Source organism: Manacus candei, unplaced genomic scaffold (assembly GCF_025592945.1).
Source record: "Manacus candei isolate 608988 ecotype Guabito, Panama unplaced genomic scaffold, ASM2559294v1 h1tg000050l, whole genome shotgun sequence".
Classification (NCBI taxonomy): domain Eukaryota; kingdom Metazoa; phylum Chordata; class Aves; order Passeriformes; family Pipridae; genus Manacus; species Manacus candei.
In genome coordinates, this window is record NW_026138098.1 from 21805549 (window position 1) to 21824263 (window position 18715).

The window sequence follows — 18715 nt, forward strand, 5'->3', positions numbered from 1 at the left end:
CTCCGGCCGGGGCGGCCGCGCCCCGCTCCCGGACACGTGGCGAGGGGTTCGTGCGGCCACCGCCGGGCTGCGGGAGGGAGCGGCGGCACCGCCGCGGCCCGGGCTGCGGGGAATGGCTGCGGCCGCCGCGCTCCCGGTGGCGCGGAAGGCGTGGGATGTCCAGGAAAACAGTAGGAAGGAATTGACACCGCTGTGACATCGCCGGCAGCAGCCTCCCGAGAAACACAAACACGCACGCTGCAATTTGCTACTTTAGAAAGGTGGAGGAAATTGTAGTAGGAAGCCAGAATGGGATGTGAAGCCACATCACAGGATCATTTATTCTCAGCGGAGGACAGAGAGGTGGACGGCAGCCTGGGAGTGCTCTTACACGGCCCTGCTTTGGATCTGCTGTGCAGAAAGCGCCCACCACACTTTGGAGAGCCAACATCTGGGACAAGCTAGCATGACTGGGACCTGGAGCGGTCAAAAGCGACAGAAGAGGAGCAAGCAAAGGGAAGCAGGTGCTCAGGGAATAAGGCCTCATGTTGGCAAAGTGCTGCTTCACATCCCGCTGTCAGAGGATTGCTGGCACGCTGTGAGTCACTCAGGAAACCTCCAACAAAGCAACACAAGAGGTGGATTTGCTGCACAGGAACCTGCTGCTCTATTGAAAAGCTGAGAAAGCTTGAAAGTCGTGGCTTTCAGACACATTTACACAGGGCTTTTCATCTTCAGCCTGATCGGTTTGCTCCTGAAGCACTGACCATGCTTTTGCAAGCCTGTTAAGCCCACGTTAGCAGGTGAATCAAATAACGCAAGAAAAGCAGACAAAGCTATGAGCACTCATATCCTAGTGTGCTTCAAAAGTCTGTTCTGCCTCTGGCTGACAGAACCCCCACCTCAGCAGAGGTTGATGAGGCAGCTGCTCCCACCACCTGCAGTCGCATCACACGGGCCTGTGCTGCCAAAATACCCAGCAGCACATATTTGAACACGTGATTGCATTTCTGTTGAATTAATCCAAACACGTGCTGCAGCACTCACATCAGATTAATATCATCTGCCTGCCTGCAGCCATCCCAAAGCTAGTGTGGCAGCAACAGGTGATCCCAGTCTACCAGACCTTGCACTTTCCAAAACAGCTGAGCAAATCTGAGCCAACAGAGGGAATATGTGGCAGATCAGCACCTCGTGTCATGTGTTTGTAGCATTTATGATCCAGTACTACATTCTGTGAAACTGGATTTAGCATTTCAAAGTACAGCTTGATATTCTACTAAAAAAAAATTATTTTTTAGTAGTTCCTATCTCTCTCCCAGTCTCATCAAATCTCAGTTACACTGAGGGAGGGGAATCAGTGACAGGAGTTTATGTTGTACAATATAGTACTCTATACAGGTGCAACAATATCAACTTAGAATTCCATTTAAATGTGTAGTGGGAGAAAACACCCCAAAATATGCTCCATCTCTCCAAATCCTTCCTCAAGCCACCAGAGAAGAATTCTCTTGCATTTCACCACAAAACAACTCTGTCCTCGCTGTCTTTCCAGTTGCCTCCTATGTAGCTTCCTCTACTCACTTTGCAAGACACCCTTAACTCCATCTTGCATCTCCGTTCTCTTCCCCACACCAGCCTCCTCACACTCCAAAAACCACTCTCAGTGCTCAGCTTTATAACTCCCATCTTCCAGGCTATCATATTGCTCCCTGCCTATCTCACTTAGCTGGTGCTATCCCTGGTAACATTGCATTTCTCTGAAGCAACTTCTCCTTCTTAAGGTTACATAAACAAACAGTCTTTCCCTGGATATTCCATTTAATGGGTCAGGAAGCCTGTTTCTTCCAAAAGGGAAAGTTTAAGTAAAACACTATATAAAGATTGAATGTGTTACTGTTTCTGTTGAGGCTCAATAGAGTCTTTGTACCAGGTATGGAAGATTTTTACTGATACTGTAAAAGATTAGGTGGTGTTAAAACTTGCTAATTTATTATATTTAAAAGAATTTTAGCATTAATACTATTTTGGAATGAACAAGGCTGAAATCTGTTTACAATTCTTAGAAATATTTAAGACAATCTATACCAACTTTGGGCATTTTTTATACAAGAAAAAATATGCTAAATCTAAAGGAATGAATTTCAAATGTCACATTAGTAGAACAAATATTTTTTATGTAAGTATGTAGTTTTTCAGTTTATTTTGAACTTCTAAACACATAAGAAGAAACAAACAAATAAATGCTTTCTGGAACAGGAACAATCATAAAGCAGTAGCACTGCTATGACTACTGATGTAACCTATAGGATGTTCTTCCAACATAAACAAGGTTTCTGAAGCACAGCCCTGGTGCCGTTTTTGCAGGCTGTCCTCTGTTGGTACGAGCATTACACTTTACCACTGAAACAGGAAGGAGAAATAAACCACACTGAGAGGGTATTTCATTGCAAGAACTAGCCAAATCCCAACTCTGCCAACATGCAGTCACATGATGCATTAACAAAACATTTTCTGTGAATAAATGTCATCCTGCCCATCCATTTATGGATAATTATGGCAATTCTATAAATTGCCACTGACTAGGGACAAGCACCCTTCCCTCTCTCTCCATCCACCTGTGCTTTAGAGGACCCTCCTGCAGCACAAGGATCTTTCAGACCGAGATTTTATTGACTTAATTATTTGCATCCTTTCCTTGTAGCCAGTCTGTCTTAAAAACCCTAAGTGTATGCATTTTTGTTTTCTAATACCTGTTAAGTACATAATAAATTGGCTTAAAATTCTTCAGAATATTACAAGCCAACCAGTAAATTCCTATTCCTTACCAGCAGACAGGACATTCCTGCAGGTGAGGAGTTCTCAGGCACTAAGAATCTCAAGGGAAAAATTCATAACCCTCCACTCAAGCCACTTTAAGTGCCCCTAAGGACCACCTTTCCCAAGTCTAATAAATTCATACTAAACCCAAATAAACAAGCATTCCAGGTGCATTAGTCTGCAGTCTCAATCCTCTCAAATACTCAGGAAAAAAATCATCCATGCTGAGTAGCAGCAATACCAGCCAGCTGCTCTGCAGCACTGTTCATCAGTCTCTCACAGCGGTTTCTACAGAGGTCAGGCTTATCATCTGCATGGGCAAAAGGCAAAGCTGAAGCACAGAGTGCACAAGGCTGAAGCACTGAGCACACGAGTGCCTTACCCTGCAGTCACTCTGCAAAAGCCTTAGCAAAACCAAAAACAGATCACAAATCTGATCACTAGTCAAATGCTCTGTCCGTTTGTCTACATTATCAATTACATGTAAGTAAGAGGTAACAATTCCCATAATAAAATGGAAAGGATATTGACATTCAGGGTCTAGTTCTGCTCATGCTTCTCCGTGCATCTCATGGAAACTATAGCATAAAAGCATCCTACCAGACCTTTGTGCCACTAGCCCAGCGACTGAGAGCAGACCAATCCTAGTTTAAAAGGAAATCTGATTTGGGCATAAATAAAAGCTACCATCAGTCATAGGTCTCCCACAGAGTAACTCACCTATGTATACAAGCACGTGTGTGCACGTGTGTACCATTCTCTTTGGTAGGAAAATGGCAAAACTCCATCTAATAGGATGAGCTGATTTTAACCAGCTATGGCATACTGGAAAGTAAGTTTCTAGGAATATCCCTGTTTGATAGCTCAATACTGGAGCTATCACATTGCAGGGAAGTACCATTCCCAAAGCCTGCTGTCAGCTAAAACATAAGAAGAGGTAAAACAGACCCCATATATATGCTACATAAATATTCTTGACATGAGCATTAGTCTGACTATTGTGTTTTCAGTAAGTGTTTAAATTACTCTTGTCTTGGTTAAAAGAGCTTCTAAGAACACGGGAGATCATCACGAATTTTATGAGTACCTTCCTAGTGCTTATTAGATCATACTGCAACGTTTCTTCAAAGATCATTAGATAGGATTAACTGCTTCAGGAGAGACCTTACCTGATGAATGATGCTGCCTTGCATGTCGGAAACTATAGCAGAACCTCTCTTTGTTGCTGTAATAGCAGGAGCTATCTCTTCTGGGCACGAACAGATTGTCTTCTGTCCCAGTGAAACGGGCTGTAAAACTCTTACCTTCTCCCTTTAAACACTAAGGACAATTTTCCTCCTGTTTCATCAGGCAGCAGAAGTAATCATCTCCTTAAGCAGCAGCAACTGACACCTATTTACTAGGTAATTGCTGCAGTTAAAAGGGATTAAGTACACCGAAGTTGCTTTCTGTGATAAGGCAAAGCCACCTCCTCCCACCTGCAGTGCTTCCCAGACGCACCTGGGAAAAGCTCAGGGGAGTGGAGGCCAGCCAGGCCTGCCAAACGGGGGGCTCAAGTGCTGGCTGGAGCCCCTCAGCCTTCGCTGCAGCCGGTACCAAAATAATACGTGTGCCCCCAGTGCAACGCCAGCAATCACCGTGCCAGACACAAGGCCAGCAGTAGCAGGAGATGCAGAGAAGCACCTGAGCATCTCTGTCCCTGCCGACAGCCTGGCAGCAGCTCAGCACAGGGCAAGGGCAGCACCTGCAGCAGGCTCACCACTCAGTCAGCTACCCTTTAGAGGGCAGCGTGAGCTTTGATAGGTGGGGAAATAAAAGAAAAATGGCAAAGCAGCAAAGGCCTGAGTGGAACAAAGCCTACCCAGCAGGGCATAAAAAAAAATGCTAATAACAAGAGGCAGTATAAAAACAAAAACAGGCTAAAGCCAACTAACTTTTAACCTGTTGGGAAATGATGCTTATGCTGCTAGACCTGATAAATTTGTACAGTTGAGCGGCTGATCTGTGCCTCTGCAGAAGCATCCCAGTCAGGACACAAAATATGCTAGGTTAGAAATAAATAAGCCACCCAACTTGAGATCAGCAGGTTTACGTCAGGCAAACCTAACGGCAAGAGGGCTTCTCCCACAAGGAGTCTGAAATATTGCTGAGAAAAACAAATAAGGAAGTAACAGCATAGATTTGCCAAGGATCAGGCTGTTAGGAACAAAAGCAACATTTCCCTATTATGCTTGGTCTGTCAGGGACACGCCATTAAGTTCATTTTAACAGGGTCTGTTGTCCCTTTGTTTTTAATGCTAGCATTTTTTCCCCTCCTTTTAGGTATGGTACCACTTAACTTTTTCTCCTTTTTTAAAATTACATTTTTAAATCACACAGTTAACTCTCTCTCTCTCTCACACACACACACACACACACACACACACACACACACACAGAAAGCTCTGTAAATTGATTCAGAAGCACCATTGTTTCATGGTTTAAGAGAATAATGTGACACTCCAAACTTTACACTGTTTAAATGTTATTTTATTAAATATCTTCAGTTCAAGGTTTCATTGTAACAAAGCTATGAAGGTTCTACCAACATTCAGACCAAACAAACAAACACTAGCTAACTTTAATTATTTCTATATCATGCAAAAATTCTGCATCAAATGCCTTCCATTTCCTGTTTAAAATGTGATATTTATAATATATATTATATAGATGCTTACATTAGCCCCATAAGAGAACATTAAGAATGCTAAAGGTGTACAGCTGTGTTTGATAATGGCCATACCAAGCTAAGGTTCTCATTAACTTAAAAGGAAACAAAACAAACGAAAAAAATCCAAAAAAATTTGTCTCCAAGACTGTGCAAAAACAAAAAACCAACATTTCTGTTCTTTTAAAATTTTCTCTGAAAGATGCATATACTTAATACAGAGGGTTCTCTTTTTTTTAATTATTAATAATCATCAGGTAGAGACAAGGAAGATCAGACCAAAAGAAGGCATGCATAATGTTTTGTATTTATCTTTTTTAAATGGCATAATTGTAATCTGTTTGCTCTCTGTGGCTTAAAAAAAGTCTGATTAAAATATCAAGGCTTTTCACTTTTCCACTTCACTCACTGGCTTAGTGCTGTTTTAAGAATGTTTTGAAATAATAAAATCTAGTGTTTGCCCCCCATGAGTTCAATCCGCACTCCTCCCTGGGATAGTGGAGGGAGGAATAAAAGGGTGTTTGCTTAAACAAACCTGGAAAGGTCTGGATGGTCTTTTCCTTCATCAGGGGTTGGCTCATCTAATCCTGGTATGGGATAGCACCTCTCTAACAAAGAGAGCAGAGTGCTATCTGTTGCAAATTGACAGCTCCGCTTTGTGCAACAGCTTTTATTTTCTGCATTTTGTTGAATAAGGATTAAAATTCCAAATTGTCTTCTTTTCTGTAGTCTGCAAAAAGGTTGCCAATGCTGTCAAGGCAATCATTTTAACTCTCTCCAAAGATCCAAAAACCTGATTAGGGGTAGACAAATGCAGGTAAAAGCTCATCCCAACTTCTGCAAGTGATGCCTTCCCTTGGTCAAGACAAATCCCATCAGGTCTGCCAGAAAGGCCATTTTCCTCCTGGGGCTAGGCTCCCTCCTTGGTAAGGTCAACAAAACACTTACACATTCCCCACCCGATGAATAAAGGAATTGAAATCCTTTTGCAGCAAAGAAAAGAAAGGAAGATGAATTGGCCCAAAGGACAAACATCAGATCACATGTGCTCATTCCCTTTCCCCTCTGTTTCATGAGGTATTCTCTAACACCCAGAGGTAACACAGGGAGGTGGCCAAGAGTCCTTCAGCTACAGCTTTTGAGGTTCTGATCTGATAGTTTTCTGTGTTACAACATCACTGTAAAAAATAGAAAAATTACCCAAATAAACACTAGGAAACATGACACTTACAAACATCAGATGGGTTAGTGGTGGGGAGAAGCACCTGGCTGGGGCCACTGGCTCCCACTGCTATTTTACTCGGAGACCAAACAAATCAAACAGGAGGCCAGGTAACCCCTTCAATTCTATGGGTGCATATATTTCAGTATAAAAAACACACGCTATTTATGCCTCATATAGGAGTGTATGTGCAAGTTTTCATGAAGAACATAACACTAAGTTTTTTGTCTGCTTCCTAAGGAACACGTGTTCTGCAGCACTGTGGATCCCAACTACGCTACTAGAAAGGAAAAAAATAATAGAAAATCCCATACGTGTACCCTCTTCCTCTAAAATCTCTGCTCTTAATGCAATGCTTTTTTGTTTTGTTTTGTTAAATTAAATAAGCTGGCTTCAAAACTCCACGTTTGGCTGTTTTTAAAACCAGGATCACTAAGGAGTGAACTTCTATTCAAGTTATATTCACTTAAACCCATTTTTAAATCCCTACTTCGATCTTTAGTTTTAAATCAACATCCCATTTTGTTTTATTTCTTAAAAAAAAAAAAGAAAAGAAAAAAAAAAGGAAAAAAAAAGTCTGTTTTGGGATCCAGCAGCCGAGCAACCAGCTTTCCATAGCGTTCTTGCTGTGCAGAAATCTAAGAAACAGGCTGAAGTCAGACTGCCAGGCAACAGGAAGAGAAGTGCCTCCTCCCTCTTGAACCCCAGTCTTCACACTGGCTCCTCTGGGGTCTCCTCGCCACCTCTCACCGGCTGAAGTTGCAGCACAGCCCGAACGCGGTGTTAACTTCCACCGTGGTTTGCGGAGCACAGTTCAGCCATCCGCTGCTCAAGCTGCCTCCTTTTTTGCTCTCCCTCTCTCTTCCTCTCTCCTTCACTTTTGCTTTCCCCCTCACTTCATTTCTGAAAGATGTTCCGGTTGCTGCCATTTTCTTAGCCCTGGGGGAAGGGGCATGTTGGATAATCTGTCATTTATTTAGCATTATTCCTGGTTTTTATTATTTTATACAAACAACATGTCTTTTTTTTTTTTTTTAGATTTAAAAACACCTTCGTACAGCAGAAACAGACACGATGGATCCATGGAAAACAACAGAAAGGCAGCGCCCGGAGCATCAGATGCATGCAGGGTTTCGTGCATTTGGCTGCTGCCTGTTTGTAATTTGTATTTATTTTTTTAACGTCAAAACAGACATGACCGTTGCTGTCACTCAGGCACTCCAGAGCTGCTTGCTAAGAAGATATTGCCCTCCAGCTGAGTATCTCCACAAGTTGCTGCAGTCAGGAAGAGGTAGTGTCCACCCAGAAAGGAGAGGGGAGAACAGGATGGAAGATGGAAGGAAATAAAGCCAAACATTAGCTGTATACAATTAAAAAAACCCAAGTTTTCTACAGGCTAATTATTTGGTGTAGGTAGAAACCCTTCCTAACATAACACAGATTGAGGCTCGCAAGGAGAGCTCTGAAGAGGCACACACTTTCCCTTCCAGGTGGCTGAGTGTGCCAATGAAAATTAACTACTTGCTAAAATGAATTACGTGCTTCATTGGAGCAGACCTGGGCCCACTATCTAACAGCGACAACCTAGAAGTGGAAGAAGTTTCCTAAGGGGTGCTCAAAGGCTCTGGTCCTAAGGAACAGTTTCTGCCTCACTTCCCATTTAGTTTTACCCTGAACTGAAAGATAATTCCATTTTTCTAAGGGTTTAGAAAAATTCTATTTTTCTAAGGGTTTAGAAAAATTCTGTTTTTCTAAGGGTTTAGAAAAATTCTATTTTTCTAAGTCTTCAGTAATTTTGTCTCTGAATGTTCTTAATATTTAAACAAATGTATGAATTTTTCTGTAGTTTTGTGAAGTTGCAGCCCTAGTGACTGCTTTTAGCAAAGGCTCTTCCTAGCTAAGGTTCATAAGCCAAATCACTGGATTTATTTTGATCAGTTTTAAGTCTGTTTTTTTTTTCATGCTTGTTTAACATTGCCCTGTCATGAAAGTATAGCCAAAACCTTCTTTCTACCATTTCTTTTGCAAATCTTTCTAGAATCTCTCTTATTAGTCTTCTCCCATCTCGGTTCCTACTTTCTCCTTGCGCAGAAGTCCTCTGATTAACATCAAACTTCTTTTATGGTTGCAGTTTCCTTTTGAGATGACTTACCCAAAACTAAACTCTGCCTTCCAGGTGAGAACAAACCACTGATTTCTACTTAAGCATTCTTATTCACCTCATTCATTCTTCGTCTCTAGTTTTCACTGCACATGGGCCAACACTGCTCCAAAATGATTCAGTGCATTCAGAGGGGGGCTGCCCACACTGACCCCATTCGTAATTGCATGTGGGTACAGCTCCTTCAGCACTCAGAAATGCATGCAAATACTTTAGCTTCTATTTAGTTTACAGGTTTTTTAAATATTGTTTTAACCAACATTTTGTGGTTTGGAAACAGCTTCTACTCTGCAGTTTTCAGAAACCCTCCAGCACATACTTTTGGAGGGTTTCAGCATTTCAGCAGCCAAGAAACATACCTCTTCTGTAGCAGCTAAGACTTTCCATTCCTAAACTTGCTCAGGACTCCTAGGCATAGCCACTGGGCCATACTGGATCTTTAATTTAATAATTTCTTCTGCATCTTTTTTTGGACTAAATCCAGGGCATAAGTCTCCATCAACATTTCTTTGATGAAATCTAATGCAAGTTTTTTTGTTTTGCTGCAAAGGTTTTATCCTTCTCACTGCCTTACTCTCTGGAAATTCGGCTGATTGTCCAGCTCTCTTTAAAGCTTCTCTGCTTCTGGTGCCCCCAACTGGCTTTTGCTTTTCAAATTCCATCTGTGACCTCTGCAGTTTGCTTGTGATAGTTCACATTCCTTTCTCTTGCCTTCAGTAGGGCTGAATACCTCACAACACATAGGAATAAAAACTGTTCTTGGCTTAGTTCCAAGTAGTTCACAGAACTAGGACTCAAGTAGCAACTATACTTGAGTGGTTCATCCCCAAATGACCACATTAAAAAAAGCTTGCCTCCCAGTTGTAGATGTTTCTTGTGTTTGCCCTTAAATAGAAAACCCTTAGTAAAAAGGTCCTAAGATTAGGAAACTTAAGTCTTTAAAATGAATGTGACATATACTTCAGCATAAAACAAAAGGAGGCAGAAAGATTTTGTACATCTAACTAAAAGAAACCAGTAAGGCAATAAACTAGAATGCCTAAATGCTGCAGAAGTAAATGGATCTGATGTCCTTCAGGACCAAGCAACAATAATTCCTTCATGACAAATTTTTAAATCAAAGTTTCTTTCAATGCTGAATTGGGGCAAGTTAATAGGGGGATATTTTAAATCCTCTAATATTATTATTTGTTTGGATGTTTTTTCCCTTCTGAGTTTTCTCAACATGGTACATTAAATAGCTTTTGCTTATCAGAAAATCAGTAGTAAAATTTATATAAATAAATCTTACTCCTTATAGCATAGAAATTGTTCTCTATGGATTCTACAATATCCTCTCTAGAATATGACATGCTCATCAAAAAAGTTCTCTGAAATCACCCCCAGCATGTAAAGGTAGACAGCTGTGAAACAGCAAACCCATGCACAGCACGAGATACTCTTCCCCTCTGCTCTGGATTAGCAGTCTGTCCTCAGGCAGACCCGAGTACCTGGAAGCTCTGCTGCTACAAGGGTACCTACACTCAGGAACCACTGTCTGGCACATGACAGGAGTGGAAGATAATTCTACTGACTTCAGAGGACAGGACTTAAAGGAACACCAACTACAAGCAGAAGTTTTCAGCCTACAGTCAGCTAAATCCGGTTCTCTCACAGCCAGCTAAACAGCCTCGAACGCCGAATTCCCTCATACAGCAGCCTTAGCCCTGTGTCTGACATACACCTTCCCTGGCAGTCCATACCCATATCTGATCCTCACTGGAGAGGTGCTGCAGGAGCTCCAGAGCAGTGGTAGTGGACGTTGAGCCACTTGCCGTCTCGGCGGTGCCAGACACGGGTCTCTTCGGACTGTGTGGTGCGGGGCCGGCCCTGGCCGTCGATGTACTGCGTCAGGCGGATGTACGCGATGCAGGCAGCGTCCTCGCCGATCACGTGGACGTGGGGGTTCAGGATGGTCGTGTGTATTGGCTTGCTGTTCTTCGACAGTACTAGCGGAACATGCAAAACCATTAGATTCATTTTACTGCTAAGAAGGAACAGCCTCCCACATTCTCCAACCTCTTTTGTACTCTACTCACCTTCCACTGGATTCTGGGATACAATAAAAATTGCTTCAGGCAAAATCCAAGCAATTCATTCCCCTATCACCTGTTGTTCTCCTTAGGAACTGCACACATATTGCCTAGAATCCCCTTGGCCCCTTTGCTCCCTCTGCAAAGCATACTTGCCATTTTGTCAACATCAGTGCTGCCATGTCTTCAGTTACAGGAAAAGATCTTTTACTTACAGAATATTGGTGCAAAGGAGTAAATAATCAGGGCATCTTTAACCTAGGCCAGCATTAAGTATGAACAAGCCTCAGAGAAGTGTTAAAAACAGCAGGCTGTTGAGAGAGACAAACTCTCTGCATACTAGAGCATTAGAAACTGCCCATACTAAGGACCTTGATCTAAACTCCAAAATAACTGAACAGCTCAGGATTTAAATTTCAGTTATCTCATCCTGTAGAGACATCCAGGAAGAGAAGCAAATCCATTGTTATAAATTATAGTGTTTCTCCCAACTCTCCTGCCCCAGACTGATGAGGTGACCCTTGTATCCATGTAATGAGTTCATTAGGTGTTAGAGATCTGAAATCATTCAGGGAAAAGTCAAAATTAAGGCATCCTTATGCCTGACCATTCAGTATGTCTACCTCAAACAGACATGTTGATTCCATCAAAATCTGATTATTTTTCCATTTTCATATCAGTAAGAAGTCCAGTGCCTCAAACTTTTAAAGCTCTTGCAGTCCATGCTAGCAAAATATTTGCACCTGGCAAATTGTATGCCTAGAGTGAAGGGGTGTGGGTGTTAGAATTGAAATTGTTGCTGAACAGGCTTTTTGAGGGGAAGGCTGCTGGCCTTTATGAATGCATTATAACCCAAGGACAATCAAATTCTTGCTGATTCTGATAGCCAGCAAAAGCAAGGGCAATTTTCCCCCCAAAATGTGGCATAAAGGAAGAGAGAAAGCTGTTGGTGTTACCAAATTTACCCACTCACAGTTTTCAAAGTAAAACTTATGGAAATCCATTCCTTCAACCAGGTTCCCCAGTGCTTCAGGTTCAAATGAGGTCAAGCCAGGATCACAGATTTTTCTGCAAAGAAAAGCACCACAGGGTTACAGTTTGCATTTGAGCCCAAGCGCTATTTGCACAGTGAAGTGCTGGTATGTCATTCGACTCACACCCTGTGTCCACCAACTACATCTCCCTACTCCAAGGAGTAAGCTCCTGAAGGACTCAGTCCTATTGCAACAACGTGGAGCCAACTAGTTGGCATTTCATATAAAAAAAGCCTCTAGGTTTCTGGCCTTGCTTTTATTCTCTTTCTGCTCATTCCACTGCTCTTCCCCCTACTTTTCCTACAAACCCAGGACATTTTCCTTTTATCGCTTCTGTTGCTGTTTGATACCTGACTTCTACTTGATATTCATTTAGAGCTCTACTATAACCCCTAGTCTTAATTGATGGAGGCTAAAAAGGATAAAACTTCTTACCATCCCTCACTCCATGACAACTCCTCATACTCAGGACCCACAGCATCGCTTGCACACAAACTGATAAACAACCTGTCAGAAGTCATCTATACTTACGTATAAGCCTCAAAATCTCCATTGTTGATGGCCTCTATCAGCTGCTCTGTTATCTTAATGATCTCTTGCTTACGCACTGTGAACAAGAAGAAAGAGCAATTTAACTGTGCTTAAGACTTCAGTGGAAATGTGGGGCTACTGGGTGCATCCTACAAGCAGTTTGTAGAGCACCATTAATCTAGATCTCATAGGATGCTGCTCCCTGCATTCTGGAGATATGCAGGAATGACAGCCATCCACATGAGAGTAGGGGGGCAGTGGCATGAAAGGGAAATGGTGATCCCGTAATGCAGGGAGAAAGGAAATAAAGGGGCAGTATTCAATTTTTTTCTTCTAGAAAGGTCTAAGGCACCAGAGGTGTCTCCTGAAAGACATCCTGATGTGCTTCTGGGGAGTCTGACCAATGAATGTCAGTGAACATGTGAAGCACTTGTCTGGTAGCTTAAGAGGTGGAAAACCTTCACCAGTGGTCATATACAAATGGCCACCACACAGATAAAGCCAATTGGAAAAAGTCTCCCAACAACTTGCCAATACCTCAGCTATTATGAATGCTGCAAACAAGCAACTGGGACACGTAGGAATGACTTCTGCAAGCTAGAAAGACAACTGCAGCAGGATGGATGGGTTCCATGAAGAGGTCCTAGCTATATACTAGTGACCACTCCATTCTTCAGGCCGTTAGCTTCTGCCAATCCCTACAGCACAATTCTTTTCAGCACTCTGACAGCACTGCCATTAACCCAGCCCAGCCCACTGAACTTCAAGACAAATGGAGACAAGGATTAACTGTCTACTGTTATTTGTCCTCTATCTGGCCAGCATCTCTGCACTCTCTTCTCTTGGTTCCCCACAGCAGATTACACAGACCCCATCACCTCTGTGGTGTTCCATCATCCATGCTGATCTCAAGGATTCTTAACATTTTCAAAGTTTAAATCAGGTCTCTAAATAACACAGTTCTAGTTCTAAAACTGTATGTGCACCATACCTATGGTACCTAGGCCTGAGCCTATTTGCACAACCTCACACCTCCTCAGCCTTCCCCACACCTGTAGATATACTATCCTGCACATTTAGGTGCATTTAAGGGAGCTAGCATTTAGGAGGTGCCCTGGCATTATCTTCAATATTAAGAGATAATATACAATTCCTACCACTGGAAGTGCCATTTACGTGCCCTTCAGCATCTAAAATGTAGGTGTCTGAAATGCAACCAGTCACCTGACTGTTCCTCCTTTAGGCCCTGAAAGAAACTGGTACTTCTGGAAGTCTCACCTAGGCATCTTAGATGCCTATCATTAGGGGACGGTGTTTAAATCCAATCTACTATCTTCAGACATTCGTCAGTGAAGCTGAATTCCACTCTCATCCATAAGATGCTAGTCTGAACTGCACGCCTCCCCCCCCAAACTTTGATCCACACGTGCATCTCATCTCATCATTGATAAGCACAGTTGGAAGAGCAACAAGATGATAATATCACTGGCTATGAAAGATGCCTGCACCTACTCTGGAAATCAGTTAAGAGAATTATACTACCTCACCAGCCACAGAAACCCCTTGGATAGGGGACATCTGGCTCATAACAGTAAGGGTTTTGCCACACATGCTGTATACACATCCACATATCCAAAGATATATACAGGGAATGGGTCAAAACGACACAGTGGGCTATGTCTATTGTGACAAATTGTCTGGGATTGCTTTCACACGACGTAGAGCTACTTGTTGGACCTCCCTCCCATGCACCACCAATGATGTCCGGAAGATGGAGTCCATGGGAAAGGCTCCATGTGGGATGAGTGAGGGAAATCTGCAGACCACAGCCAATGTGTGCTGACTCATCTCAAAGAGATTTGCACCCACTTCCCCAGTGCCTCGATGCAGCGGCATCAGCCCTGTCCTTCAACACAAGTCCATTCCATCAGACTGTGCTCGTCTCCCGGCTTTCACTCCATGTCCCGAGCTAGAACCGGCACGAAGGAGGTGACCACTTTTTCCCCAGGACAGAGAGCCCCGGGATGTCAGGGGGACAGCATTCACGCCTGCCGCTCCCTATGAATCCGCGGGGCCTCCTCCTTGGCACGGCAGAGGCACAAAGGAGGCGACACTCACAGCACGGGCACCGAGCGCGACTCTCGGCTGCGCTGCCCTCCGGTCAGCGAGCCCGGGGGCAGCCCCGCCACAGCCGCGGCCGGGGCAGCGCCAGCCGTGCCGCCGGAGGGACAGCGCCGCGGGCACAGGGCGCGGGGAGCGGGTTCCCCTCGACCGCCGTGCCCGGGCCGGCCCCGCTCCCCGGCCTGCCCGCCGCTCCCTGCACCCGCTCCAGCCGCTCCGACAGCGCCGGTGAGGGGCACGGGGGCGGGGAGGAGAGAGGGGGTAGCTGTACATCTAGGGTAACTAGCATCACTCGCACTACTCCACTACTGCTACCCAGCTGCTAACTTACACGGTGCTCGGTTAAGTACAAAGGGAACTACTGGAGTTAACAAAGGCTCCGACCGAGCACGCTCTAACTCCAATGTCTGCCCTGGGCTGTCCCAGGCATGAAGCTTCTCTTCACAAGACTGTGTAGCTGCAAAACAAATGTAAGCGTTAAAATAATAAACAAACAAAAAATTAGAAAGCAAAATAAAAACCAACAAAGAAGTATAGACACACACAGCCCCAGCCCCAGTCGGCACACAGACACATCCACATCCCAACAACTTCTACCTGCTCTCCTGCCTCTGTCACATCACCTGGGCCAGACACTGCTTGGGGCCACCTGGGCACTGATGCAAAAAGCACAGCAGGAATTGCACTAATGCTGCTGGGAGGGAGTTTGAGGGCAACCTAAAACACTGATCGGATAGTGACAGAGCAGCATGAGGGCAAGTACAAGATGGGATTGAAAGACAAAGAAAGTAGGGACATCCAAATCACTGCAAATCTCAGCTCACAGGGAAGTGGGGTGGGAGAACAGTGCCTCGCTTGGCAAAGAAGTGATTTGGCACTCCTCAGTGTACCAAGCAGGGCCTTGCTATGAGCAAGAGGAAGGAGTTAATAAGAGAGCAGTGATGGACAGCTCACAGCAAAAAGGGCTTCAGAAGAGATCATTTCCCTTCCAATCTGTCTAGGCAAAACACCTTTCCCATTGCACCTCACAAACCAGCAGCTTGACATCCTTAGAGCTACTTCAAAAATAAGTAACAGAAATGCTCCAACTGCTGCATCGCATGAGATTCTGGTGCTGTATGCAGGAAACCAGGAAAAGGCAGAAGAGGGCATGCTTGCTTCTTCCTTCCCAGATTGACCTGAACAGAATCAAATACTCCAGATGTTCCCAACTCACACTAAGGATCCTTTTACTATTGCTTTAAATAGCCAGGCAGCTAGTACAGTATGTCTGTGTAGGGGAAAGGTTGGGAATCCCAGCTAGATTTTCTCCAGCTTTTTTTTATATGCATTTTCAAAGTTTTTCAGCCACGGGCTCCTCTGTGGAGGTAGCCAAATCAGGAGATATCAGACAGACATCACCACAACTCGCAGACTAACCACGGTACCGGCTAACTGAGCTAGCAAGACAGACACATAAGGTAAAGCTTACGACAGACAAATGCCCTTCAGAGACAACATTATCTAAGAATTTTCACTCAGAGCACCTGACAATGGATTCAGAAATGCTATGGGGTCTTCCAGCAGCCACAGCCTCCCTTTCCAAACATCCTTGGAGTAGTCTATAAAAACTGGTTTTGGTTCCTTTGGTACTTCTGAGCACCATACACGTCTGGGGTCCTCAGAAGTCCTTGACAAGTGAGACTGAATTCAGCCTAATGCATCCCCTCCATAAGCAAACCTGCACCACTGATCCCATTTACCACAAGGAAAACTAAGAGATAGAGTGACTTACTCGAGGAAACCCTGAAAGGCAAGTTCTCTGCAGAGAACTCCACCTCTCACCCAGATGAAAGCGAGGAAATGAAATTAGCTAGGATGAGGTTCTGGTTGTTTGTTTGTTTTTCCCCAGAAAAGGAGGGAAATATTTGGAAAATTTTAGTGTGCAAAGGAGGGTATTTTGCAGGAAGGGAGATGATTTCTTTTTTTTTTTGGAGTACTGGAAATGAAAAATCAACGTTTTGGAAGAAAGTTGAGGAAAGGAAAAATCTTGGGGAAGGAGAAATGGAAAGGGTGGAGGGAGGGGTGGGAAAAAGATGCTGTGAAGCACTGCACCCCTGGACTTACTGGCTGAGAAACAGAGAGAAAGCTGGGACTGCATGGACTCAGTCTGTGTTTTGCTCTCACTGTGCCTCCGTCCTTCAAGCACTGAGCTGCCGTCCCCGGTGGAGAGAGGGGGAGCTAGCATGGCAGGGAATTAAAACACAAACACAAACAAAACACGCAAGTTCAGTAAATAAAAAAAGAGAAAGGAAATAGGAGAACATTAAAGAAACCACAATGCTGGGCACAAAACATGCAGGAGTGTCCTCCAGGGCAAAGCCAAGTAGACAGCTCTACAACATGAAACTACTGTGCAATTTAGAATGACAGAAGGGCAGGGGGGCGGAGGAAGAACGACACACACTGCCTTTAGCCTCACCACAGTGGAAACAACATATCCCTGAGGCAACTGCCACTGATGGACAAAGACAACGTCTCCTACAGCACAGCAGGACTGATCTGTGTAATCTGGTGTCTATTTAAAATAAGAAGTTGGCAGAGGAACTGCACAAGCATTTCCCCTTTCCCAGAGTCATGGCTATGCAGAACACTGAGAACTCCAACACTCTCAAACCTTTTGGTCTACTTAGTTTTGCTCAAGTGCTTGCTTATCTGAAAAAGTGGAAGGTCAGGAGTGAAAAAGGAACACTAGTGAACACTGCTACATTTGAAACTGAAGCACTAAAATTACCAGAGCTGGCTACAGCACAAACCATTACTGTGCAAACTCCTTCCCTCCCAATCACCATTCAAATGCTCCCTTCTATTAAAATTGTAACAAAATTTTCCAACCTCTGCCAAAAACCACAAAACACAGTTTTGATCTGTAGCCCTATACAACTCTATGGATTTAGCCCTGACCAGCTGCCCTCCTTCATCCCCACCTTCTGTTCCAGTCCTAGCCTTCTTTTCCTCACAGCATTTGTGTTCCTGACTTACATGACCCATTGACTCAACTTGCTCAAGCATGGGACCTCTCCTGAGCAAAAGGTGCCACAGGAAACAAAGTTCTGGACAGATATCTGTTCTGGACGGCTATCCAGCAAAGATCAGACAAATCAAATTCATTACTACCCTACAAAACCCATCCAGTTCCCATCCCTCAAAGTGAGATCCTTAAACCACGGATTACTCCTTGGCAAAAAGGTGGGAGCTAAAATACAGTCCTGTAACGAAGCCAGGTTTTATCAGAAACAATCTGTATTGCAGAGCTCAATTCACTCACTGGCATGTGTTTCTGCTCCCTGTGACTCCTCAGAAGAGGAGTCAGGGCTTGTGATAAGCCACGGGAAAAGCATCAGGAACTAGCCCAGCTGACGGAGGTGACATTGCTGCTACACCACAGGGTCAGCACTGATTTTTCCCTGGATATGTAACTCAGATGAACTACAGGGAGAATGAGAATATCTCTGCCTCAAAACGCAAGCTATTAACACATTTGCCTCAGAATGCAAACTGCATTCATCCATCCTGAACCTTCTCATTCAGGAAAATGTCTGCTTGTCCTTCATTAGGGAGGTCAGGCAAAAGACAGCTGCTCTGACAACATGAGCAGATACGGAACTTGGAGCTCCTCAATTTAAAGAGTTTTACAAGTACAGAATACTTATGATATGGTCACTGAAAGGCGTGAAATCTCTTTTCAGCCTCTCCCTCTACTGATATCTCAGTCAAGGACATGGAAAACCATTTCTATTGAGAGATGGCAGGCTGAGAATTATCTTCATCTTAGAAATAAAAATAGACCCAAATTGAAAAAAATAACAAGTGTACTGTGTGCATAACACTAAAGAGATTTTCAGGAAGGGGTGAAAAGGGAGACTGAGCAGTAAGAGAGGTTTCAGTCAAGCAGACTCCAAACCTCAAGGGACTGGTAGGGATTTTCCACGCCTAGAAATGGAGCGGAGATGAACATATTATGATATTTGCAAGAAGAGAATTCCAACTCTGAGACAAAAAATTAGCTTGGGGCAAACAGTATTTATA

At 43.9% G+C, this 18715-nt stretch overlaps 1 protein-coding gene across 24 annotated transcripts in view; it reads right to left on the reverse strand.

Moving 5' to 3' along the window:
- Positions 1-5306: 5306 nt before the first annotated feature.
- Positions 5307-18715, reverse strand: part of CAMK2G (calcium/calmodulin dependent protein kinase II gamma) — a 118441-nt gene continuing 105032 nt past the window's right edge. For 12 of the 24 annotated variants that reach the window (XM_051800891.1, XM_051800892.1, XM_051800898.1 and 9 more), the window contains 5 exons: positions 16754-16867; positions 12527-12602; positions 11935-12029; positions 10632-10877; positions 5307-8003 (listed from right to left, as the gene is read on the reverse strand). In XM_051800891.1, the coding sequence (XP_051656851.1) occupies positions 10645-10877; positions 11935-12029; positions 12527-12602; positions 16754-16867 (518 nt within the window). In that variant the 3' untranslated portion in view covers positions 5307-8003; positions 10632-10644. Of the gene's footprint in view, positions 8004-10631; positions 10878-11934; positions 12030-12526; positions 12603-14916; positions 15105-16753; positions 16868-18715 lie in introns of those variants that run through there. The other 12 variants (XM_051800900.1, XM_051800901.1, XM_051800907.1 and 9 more) reach the window with 4 other exon arrangements.